At 30.8% G+C, this 11,133-nt stretch overlaps 1 protein-coding gene across 1 annotated transcript; it reads left to right on the forward strand.

Moving 5' to 3' along the window:
• The first annotated feature begins 2,999 nt into the window (after positions 1–2,999).
• On the forward strand, positions 3,000–5,246 carry LOC8264095 (F-box/kelch-repeat protein At1g30090). Its single transcript, XM_048374386.1, has 2 exons — positions 3,000–3,158; positions 3,369–5,246. Exon 2 carries the CDS (start codon positions 3,650–3,652, stop codon positions 5,045–5,047), a length of 1,398 nt encoding a protein of 465 aa, XP_048230343.1. The 5' UTR covers positions 3,000–3,158; positions 3,369–3,649; the 3' UTR covers positions 5,048–5,246.
• Positions 5,247–11,133: the final 5,887 nt, after the last annotated feature.

An 11,133-nucleotide genomic window follows, 5' to 3' on the forward strand; every position in this document is an offset into this window, starting at 1 on the left:
TCTAGCTGGCACGAAGGGCAAAAAGGACTATCTTCTAGGTGTCTAACAAACAATAAAGCTTTAGATAAGATTCTGTTCCTGACGGTCCTCCACATGAATATTTCAACTTTAGGAATCAATTTTAGTAGTTCTTAGGTCTTTTAGAAAGTTTTTTCACATAAAGTTTGATGTTGCTTAGGCTCAAATATTCTTTGAGTATAGCCTCTTTGTTGGGATGTGTAGTTTTTTCCCTTTCATTAATTACAGAATAAAATATTATTATAAAAAAATTATTAATTTAGAATTTAATTGGTTGGCGACTGGTTCTGTTAATTTAAAGAAATAAAAATATTGATGAAATTATTAAGCAAAAATCCGATATTTCAGGCATAATTTTATTCAATTGAAGAAAAACTAATAAAGGAATGGCATAAAAGTTGCACATGAAATCAACAAGCACAAAATTAGATGTTCCGTAAAAGGACTTGTTTGTAAGAGAATGACAAACCTATTATTCAAATGGGAAACAAATATGGGTTGGAATATCCAAATGATAAGAGAAAAGAAGATACAGCGTGCATAAGAATTAAGAGCAATTTGCATTAAAAACAAATGAATGACCAAACATGACTTTAAAATGATTGTTTGGTGGAAGTAGGTGCATAACCAGATTCTTTTCCAATTTACTTGCAAACCCTCCTGCCTTTTGTTTTTTTGGGACAAAGCTCTTGCCTTTCATAATGTAATCCTTTTCTTTTAAGGTTGCTATCTCCCCTAACTCCTTTATTCCTCTTTTCTTTTCTTGTCATTGCCTTATCTTGATTTCCTCCTATATGTATCGTCAAAGACTATCTCCCGATGTTCTGTCATTTACATTTCTTTTCTTTTCCTTTCTCATTTTTCAAGTTAGCGTGTTGACAGTTAAATTAAATCAATCTCTTTGGCATACTTTGCTTCTTTCTTTCTAGTACAATATTCTCTTTTGCAGAAATTAAATTGGAGTTCAATTAAGTTTTATCAATTAGGCATTAATAATTATTTAAAAAATAGAAATTAGCAAAAACAATCCAAATATTTTATGTTAAAAACGCTAATGCCTGCTCTCCAAATCTCATCCCTACTAAAAGAAAATCCAACCCCAACTTCCATTGTTTCCACCACACTACTGCTCTCCACCACCGTACTACCAACATCACCACCAATATAATCAACTAACTGTTTTTCAAATTCGATTTTGTTTTTAACGACCTGCAGCTTCTCCGATTTGAAAACGTCTCTTTTTTTTAAAAAAAAAAAAAAATTTGATTTTCCTTTCTTTCAATTGAGATTATTCTTGGTTCGGTTAGCTCAAAAGTGAGAACCTGTCAATTGGTTGATATGCAACTCTTCTTTTGGTTATTGAATGGATTTCTACAATTGGGTTTATTTTAAAGCAGAGTAAATATTAAAAACGATAATTCACATGACATGACGTTTTATTAATTTGGATTTGTTGGGTTTGACTTGTACTTTAAGCAGCTCCATCCCAATTTGTAATAATATTATTATTGTATGTTTTCTTTTGGGTACCCAAAATCCTCTCTTAATAAATAATCTCGTGAGTCTGGCATTGTGTTTGAATTCATGCTTTTCCCATCTTCAAGAGAAATTAGAAAAAAAGGAACACAGTACTGTATGTTTTATTACATGATTTTTCTTTTTAAGGGCATCATACTTTTATTTAACAGAGAGTGGTCCGTTTTAGTCGGTACTTATTTAGATTAACATATAGTCGGTTGGCATAATTGAAAAGCAGATTCCATAGCTTAATATAATCCTATCAATTAAAGGGAGTACTGTCCCCATTACGTCACATAATTAGCTGATGCACTTGATAAATCCCCTTTAAAAGAAAAAGAAAAAGAAAAAACACATAATAAGCTTGACAAAAAATAATCGCAGTATTCCTTCGAAAAGGTATATACATATATATATATATATTAACTCAAACAAGAATGTAAATTTTAAATATTTTATAATATTTTTTTTATAATTATATATACTCTTAGAATCTACTAAATTCACAAAATGGTTTATAATTATGTAGACCAAAAATTAGCCTTTATTATCTCATATATAAAATCATTATTATTTTTCTAATAAATGCTGTTAGCTAAATATGAAATTTTAGATTATCATTTCACTTGTTTAACAAGTATATGAAGAAAAAGAAAACATTCAAATTAGAAATTAGTGGCCTAAATGCTAATTATTGGCTGTTTTAAAAGTCGCAATTTCAATCACTTCTCTTCCACCTACTTGCATTGCATGTAAAAAAAAAACCTAAAATGAATTGCTTTTTCCACACACCAAGATATTAGCTTTTTCCATTTCTTTTGGTAAGCAATTGATTACCCACTTAACTTTGTATTAAATCAAACTGTACCACTAATCCATATGTTTAGAACTTTGGATTTCAAATATTTGCAGAAAACAAATTAATTTTGAAAAATATTTTTCAGTTCTTTCTATAAAATAATTTCCTCTCTATTATTTGGTTGCATTATACAAAAGTTTAATTAGAACTAACTCTTTGCTGGTTGAAATGCATAAAAAATCGATTTTTCATTTCATTGGAATGCCATTTAATATTTAAATTTATTGAAAATAATATTTTGTTTGTAATGCATATAAAAGGATTGCCTGTAAATGAATATATTTATTAATGTTTGCACCAGAGATGCAATGGCTGATTTCCGTTCATCGGTAGCTGGCTGGTAGTTCAAAAAGTAATTACCGGTAATTAATATATTTTCTGAATGACGCAAATATTAAAGAAATATAGCCCAAAATCTTGTATTTTAATAGTCAAACCTCTTTCAACAGAATCAAGCAACGGCAATCAAACCCGTCAAACGCGGTTGTAAAACACGCTCTAGCAAATTTAGGTCCTGCTAAAAAATATATATATATATATATATATTTTCTTTACACGTGTTATCATTGTCCATAGGCGCGTGGAACTTCGTGGCTCCAGAACCCTTGAACCCATTGCCACACCTAAAGATTTTATTTCTTTTTCTTTTTCCTTGAAGAAGAAGAGTGATTATTTTCTGGGTCACCTATCCATGCAAAGAACAAGAGCTAATTCAAATCAAAGTTGCAATCTTTATAACAATCTTCAAAGGAATTTCTTCTTTGTAAGTTCAAGGACTTGTTTTTGAACCTTTGTTCAATAATTTGTTGTTCTTCTAATTTAAGTATTTAAGCTATATATAGCACAAGATTTGTTCTGGGTTTAGCATGATTGCTTCCTTTCATCATTTTGTAAAAGCTGTTCCCAATTTTTATTTCTAGCTGATTTCCGGCTTTGAACTTTGTGGGTGATTGTAAGTTCTTGTTACTGTTAGGCAGGCTTTTGCGATTGGGCTGTTTTTGAGATAGTGCTGGTAATTATCTGGGTATTGATTTTTCTTTTGGATGTTTAGTATTTCTCTCGGAGGTGGCGTGGGTTTGTTATGTAGGCTTTAAAAGCTAGGTGCTTTAGATGCATATGAATCCAGATTGGATGCTTTACAGAGTTTTCTGGTGTCTGAAATTGGCGGAGATGAACTTATGGAGATGAATTGGTGCTCTACTTTGTTTACTTTCTTATGTGGAGAAAGTTCCCTTCTTTGCACTAAAATGGTAAATGAATAAACAACTGAGGATCTGGAATTCATCTGTTGCTGTGGATTTGAGTTTGGCTCTCCATTGCTTTTCTTCAATAAAACACTTTAAGAAACAGCATAGAGGGCATCTCATATCACAACAAGGGATTATCATTGTATTTAAAAAGGCTTTATATGTGTTTATCACTGAACACAAGAAGATGCAACGAGTTCGTTTGTCATCTCAACAGGCACCTGTTCATAAGCTAGGGGATTCCCAGATGACATTATCTCCTAAATTTAGATTAGCTGTGGTTCAATCTTCCTTGTTAAGTTCTTCATCAGAATCTGAGTTAGCTCTTCAAGGTGAACCCTTTATACCTGGGCTTCCTGATGATGTTGCCCTTAACTGTCTTCTTCGGCTTCCAGTCCAGAGCCATGCATCCTGCAGAGCTGTTTGCAAGCGATGGCATTTACTACTTGGTAATAAGGAGCGTTTCTTCACCCGTAGAAAGGAATTAGGTTTCAAGGACCCATGGCTCTATGTTTTTGCTTTCCGTAAATGCACTGGAAAGATTCAATGGCAGGTTTTAGATCTTACCCACTTCTTGTGGCACACTATCCCAGCAATGCCGTGTAAGGACAAGGTCTGCCCTCATGGATTCAGGTGTGCATCAATACCCCTTGATGGTACACTCTTTGTTTGTGGCGGTATGGTCTCTGACGTGGATTGTCCGCTTGACTTGGTTTTGAAGTATGAGATGCAAAAGAATCGCTGGACTGTAATGAATCAAATGATTGCAGCTAGGTCATTTTTTGCAAGCGCGGCAATTAATGGGATGATCTATGTAGCTGGAGGAAACAGTACTGATCTTTTTGAGCTGGACTCAGCAGAGGTTTTTGATCCTGTCAAGGGAAATTGGCAGTCAATTGCTAGCATGGGAACAAATATGGCATCTTATGATGCGGCAGTTCTTGATGGGAAGCTTCTTGTGACAGAAGGCTGGTTGTGGCCATTCTATGTCTCTCCTAGGGGTCAGGTTTATGATCCAAGAACTGACAGATGGGAGAACATGGCTGTTGGATTAAGAGAAGGCTGGACCGGTTCAAGTGTGGTAGTTTATGGGCGCTTGTTTGTGGTTTCAGAGCTTGAGAGGATGAAGCTCAAGGTTTATGATATGGACAATGATTCATGGGAAACAATAGAAGGGCCACCTTTACCAGAGCAAATTTGCAAACCCTTCGCTGTGAATGCCTGCGATTGCAAAATCTATGTTGTGGGCCGAAATCTTCATGTTGCTGTGGGTCACATCACTAAGTTGAAGCAAAATACCACTTGTGGGAAAAGGTGGAGCTTCAGTGTCACATGGTATGTAGTAGATCCGCCAGATATTTTTTCTGACTTGACACCTTCAAGCTCTCAGGTTCTGTTTGCTTAGCTTTTCTGTGATATTTGTATCTCATCACATGCTCTTAAATAAATTGTAACTATATGCATTTTGTGAAAGCCATAGCATTCTAATGGCTGTGTTTAGAAGAACTGTATCAATTTATGTTTGCTCCTCTTTAGTTTGTTATAATGTTTGCTCCCTGCGTTTTGTATGTGATATCTATCTTGTTGAAGCAATTTTTTTTCCATCTCATTGTTTTATGATAAACTATGCTTTGAACATATTATCACTCTTAGCGCATATCTAGTGGATGGAAATTGAACATGAAAGAACGATATACTAAAATTGCATTCCATCATAGTCTACCAAACATGATCATGATCAACCCATTGCTAGTTAACAATTAATTGTTGTTTCGAAATTACCGATTACTTAATTCTATCTTATCTTTACTTACCATCTCTCATCTGGACCTAGTAAGTTGTCGTTTTGATCCTTATATGATAGAGTGAATCCTTTATCAACATAAGGAACATTGTGTTTGACATTTATTAACTTGTATAAGAAATCAAAAAAACTTACCAATTTAGATAGCATTCTTAAGTGACTATTCTGGGTGTATGGTTGCTGTATGCGCAAAATCTCTAATCATGTCAGGTTTTCTACCTAACCCTGGTATCTTCTTTCCACCTGCCTTTAAACTTCCAGTCCACCCGAAAGACATTGATCCTTAATGTGGCGTAGGACACATAGCTCTTTATTGTGTACAGCTTGTGTGCAAGCAGGTTTAATTTTATTGGAGAATAGACAATGGCTTTATGCTTCAGATGAATTATATTACTTTGGAGAGCTTCTTCTGTGTAACATCTCTATCAAACTTTTAACTGCTTCCTTGTATGTCATGGGAGGGTTGCACCCGTGTCAATTTGAAAATTTTCTGAATTGTGTATGCGACGGCTGACACTGTCAACATAGGCAGACCAGAGAAGGTAAAAAATGAGCCGCATGTGTGACCCTTTACGAAATTTCTGCTTTGACTTCACATATTGGTGTTCTGCATCTTCTGTTATTTCTTTTAGGAGAATTTAATTTATGAGCTTTGTCGAAGATAAGATTGCAGGCTTGTTAATTTGTAAGACGTAATAGATGTGATGAAAATTGAAGCCAATGAATTGAAAGTTGTTTCATTGTATTCCATTACTATTGAAACTGCTGGGATTGCTGTTCGCTGTATCAGCATGGCAATAGTATCGTGGAAAGCAGGGTTGATAAAACAATCAGATCAAACTGAAAAACCGGTCCGAAATCAAAAAGCAAAGCGTTAATCGAACAGGTGGTTTCAGTTTAATCTGATTTTCGGTTTCGGTTTTTATATAAAAAGATTGACGGTTTGATTAACCGGTCGAATATATTTATATAATTTTTTTAACATATTTAATACATATATGTAATTATTAATATTTAATATTAATTTATATAATATAATTAATATATTAATTAATAAATTACTTTATTATAAATTTATATAAATATATTTAATATATTAATTAATAAAAAATTTGTATTAAAAATTAAGTCTAATCTTTAAAAAAGTATAGCAATTATATTATTATTATTATTATTATTATTATTATTATTATTAATTTATTGAGTAATTGAAAAAAAGAAAAAATTGTTAAATTTACGTTCTTTTAGAAAATTGTAAAAATTTAATATGGTTAAAACTGAAAAATTTAGTTAACTGTAATGCACTTACAGTAAAATGACATGATACTTTTTATAATTATTCCTAAATTTTAGAAAAAAATTGTATAAAATACTATAATTTATAAATAAATAAATAAATCATTTTTATAGTATTTTTTTCTTTCATTTACAGTATTCTTTTCTTTCATTTTCACTTATAAAATATTTCAATTGTACTACTGTCTTTTACTTTTATTATATTGTTTTCACTATTTTTACCACTTTCTCCTTTCTGCAGGTTATATATGACCAACGCTTATTTTCTTCCTTTTTTTTTAACTCTTCTTTATTATAATCTTCTCTTCTAATTCTACTAATCATTACTCTTTCTTCTTCTACTCATTGTTCTGCAATTATGTCAATCCACGTCACATTTTACTATCTATGAACCCTCATTGGAAGTTTCATCTCCATTCACAACCACTGCTCTCCATCGTTGTCGTGGAATCTCCTGCTTTCCACTATTTGTTCCTCTGTAATAAGAAAAGTTACGAGATCAGATTTCATCTTTGCCATTTTTTATTATTATGTATTCATTTTTATTTATCTGTTGTTAATTAAGAATTTGTGCTTTTCTTGTACAGAGCTTGAATTTACAGCTTGAATTGTTAGGATACTACCTTGCTGACTTAAGCTTATTGTTAAGTTTTTACCTTACTTCATGTGTCATATTTCTTGCACGATTCATGATTTAACCAAAGATGCATCCTGGGTAAGTGTCAAATTTCAGATGGCATTATTTTGTTCATGTTGGTGCTTGTCAATTTGAATTGTTGGGAATTTTTTGCTGTCAACTTGAATGGAGTTTGGTAATACAAGTAGCAGGTAACTGTGCTTTGGGTATCTTCTTTTACAGTTATCCTATTATAAATTGAAACTTAAATTACTTAATGAACAATTTGCATTGACGCATGTTGCTGAATTATTCTTGTGATATATTGCTCTTTTATATCTTAAGAAGAGATGGGTTCTTGAATCAGTTGGTGCACTTGAACCTAAAATAAGCGTCTTGGAAGATGATTTTGAGGAGGAAGAAGAGAATGCCCGAATTGATGTTCTTGACAATGGGGTTGATGATGGAAAGTACTACTGTCATGGAAGAAGTCCCACAAGGAAAAAGAATAGGGATAAAAGATGCTGTAGCCACAGATACATGAGTCGGGTAATTGGAATGAACATTAATTTTAAAAAGGAAAATAAAAAATTATATTTTTTAAAGAATTGGAAAAAATTCCTTGAGCATAAAATATTTATTATTTATTTATTTTGTTAAATACAATCTAATAACATTTACTAATTAATTATATTAGGATTAATATTAAAATGAAAAATAATATTATTAGGTTAATTGAATTATAAATAAATATAAAAAATAATATAAAACAAATGTAATAAATTAAGTTCATAAAAATAAAATATCATACACAAATAAATATTATTAACAATATACTAAATATATACTAACTAAATACTAGTATGCTAACATACACTATATATTTTTTCTGTTGTACATTTAAAAAAATTTAAACATAATTAACATTTATATTAAATCATATAATATACACTATTTCTGTAATTTTTGTTTTGTGTATTTTTAAGGATATAAATTTGATAAGTATATTATATATATATATTAAAATAATTACTGTACAGTTGATTTTTCTTTACTATTAATGGGTATTTGTTAGTTCTTTTCTTGTCACGTTAATACAGTTGATATATATTAAATTACTATACAAAAACTACTCGCAAATCACATTACACTTAATTTTTCTTCTAAAGTGAGTAATTTGGTTGCCCATTGCCTACCTAAGCTTGGACACTATTTTCCGAAATGTAACTCGGCTAAAGGACGGTCCTGATTGCATCCAATCTACTATGGTGGTCCAGGTTGTAATTTTATTTTCTTGGAATGAAGTCCATTTTACTAAAAATATGACTACTTGTATTTAGAGAACATAAATTACTATCTAAATTAATTTAAATTATTTAGATAAAATTCATAATCATAGTTAGTAGAGAAAATACATAGGTATTCTTTTAATCGCAATTGCATATTCTTATAATATATCATTTGGAATATTCATATTTCTCTATTATATAGTCATAAAAATAAAATAAATTATCAAATAATATTAAAATAAATATCAAAATAATATAAAATGAATATAATAAAATAAGTTCATAGAGATATAATAACATGCACAAATAAATATAATCAATCAATTTGAATACATATAAATATATTATTAGTTTCAGATACTAGTTATATATTGGATATATACTAAATCTATATTAAATAGATACTAAAGCCTGTGAGATTGATATCAAAAATCTGAAATAGAATTTAAATATTATTTTTTAAAATTAATTTTAAATACAAATTATATACATAATGTAACTTAATATATATTCAAATATTTGAAATGGATACCAAAAATATTTTCAAATACTATTTATATATGAAATATAATACTTATCATATATTAAATATATAAATAGATAGCAGATAGTAATTTTAGATACTAGTTATGTCTATCAAATTAATATTTTATCAAATGAATACTAAACATATACTGAAGAATTGAATACTATAAAAATTGTAAAAACATATATCAAATTGCTAATAACATATATTATTTTTTCAAAAAATATATCTAATAATAGCATCGTATTTTTTATTTACAGAAAAAGTTTCTAACAGTAAAAATGATATTTTTGAAAGAATTCCTATTTTTTACTGCAATGGAACTAGAAGGGCGTAAACAAGAAAAGAAATAAGTATGGATTAAATTATTTTGGTGTAGATGACCTGCAGGAAGCTATACATGAGACCTAATTGCTAAAAGGAAGAGTATGATGGAGTTGGATTTTAATTATAAGAGTTTTAACTAAAAGGGCCCAACATCTAAAGGTTCAAATATAATCGACCAGGCTTTGGTTAAATAAATATGATGTATTTATTCTTAGAAGCCGTAGCCACGTTATCAAGTACCGGTGATCCAATAGTAAAGAAAACCTTTATTTTTGTTTTTTACAGAGAAAAGGAGTTTTGATTATGAGATTCTTCCATCCGTCACACATTCGAGTTATGAAGTTTTCTAATATAAGGTTACGAAATCTAATTTCAGTTACTCCCATGAATAAAAGAAAGAATAATAATTAGACATAACCATATGCGGTGTATAGAATTCATGTGAGTCTGTCTTCATTTACTTATAAAAGAAGAATATTGAATGATGCAAAAGCAGACCTTAACAGACCAGCTAACTGGTTAGCCAAGAAATGTTAGGTCCTTTGCTTGAACTGGCTCCCCTTTGATTCTTCCAAAGGAGCTGCTGCTCCTGTAATTCTGATGCCCTGGAAGCCTCTGTAATGCAATTTCGAATTAAAGAAAAACATATAAAATACAATGCGTTGGTACTGCAATGAGAAATGTAAGGTTGACCAATGACAATCCAGAAACGTTATGAAATTTAATTAATACTCTTTGAAGATTTTGAACTAGGAAGGCGAAATCTCAGAATAAACGCAGATATGATACTAGAATTTAGTACATGATAAAGTTTCTTTCAAGAGTCTCCCTTGCTTGGAGTGTTTGTGGGCATCGTCCCTTCAGTTTGTTTGGTTCCTTTTTAAAGGCTTTTGACATGGCATAGTGTTGTCTTTCTTGTCAAGAGCCTTTTACTAGTGTTGTGAGAAGTTATTTGCTTTGTTCCCCCTTCTCATTTATTGCTGAGGGCTCTAGTGTCTCTCCGTTTTTCGGCTGCTGGTATTACTCTGTTTAGTTGGGCAGTGCTCTGCAGTTATTGCTGGGAAATTAGCTGTAATCATGGCTGAGGAAACTGAGTCGGATGAGTTTCTTCAAGATATTATTCATAAAACCGAAAACCTGCATTGCTCTGAAAAAACCCTACAACTACAGTCTATCCCCGGGATGAAGAGGTTCTATTCAGAGAAAGTACTGGTAGGCAGACTTCTATCGTTTCGAAATCTCTCAGGGCAAGTAATCAAGATCAATCTTCAGTATCATATTTAAGTCGTAAGATTTTACTCTCCTTTAACTACTTCACAAAGTAAAGAATAAAAAATTAAAATCTATATATAAGCATTACCTTTCTTCCTCGAAATTTGCCGATCGTCTCATTCATATTCTACGCATTCTTTAATTCTTTCTGCACGCACTTTAAATATAAGTTTGTCAAAGCCCATAAGGAAGGGAGAGCTTGCAAGTATTCTCCGAGTCTCTAATTTATCCATATTTGAAATGTTTTCATATCTCATGTAATATATATATATATATATATATATATATATATATATATGACTTTGTAAACGAATGTATATGCATATGACTTATATTAATTAATTATTTTTTGCAGCTAAGA

The sequence above is a fragment of the Ricinus communis genome, chromosome 5 (assembly GCF_019578655.1).
Source record: "Ricinus communis isolate WT05 ecotype wild-type chromosome 5, ASM1957865v1, whole genome shotgun sequence".
In the NCBI taxonomy this organism is placed as follows: domain Eukaryota; kingdom Viridiplantae; phylum Streptophyta; class Magnoliopsida; order Malpighiales; family Euphorbiaceae; genus Ricinus; species Ricinus communis.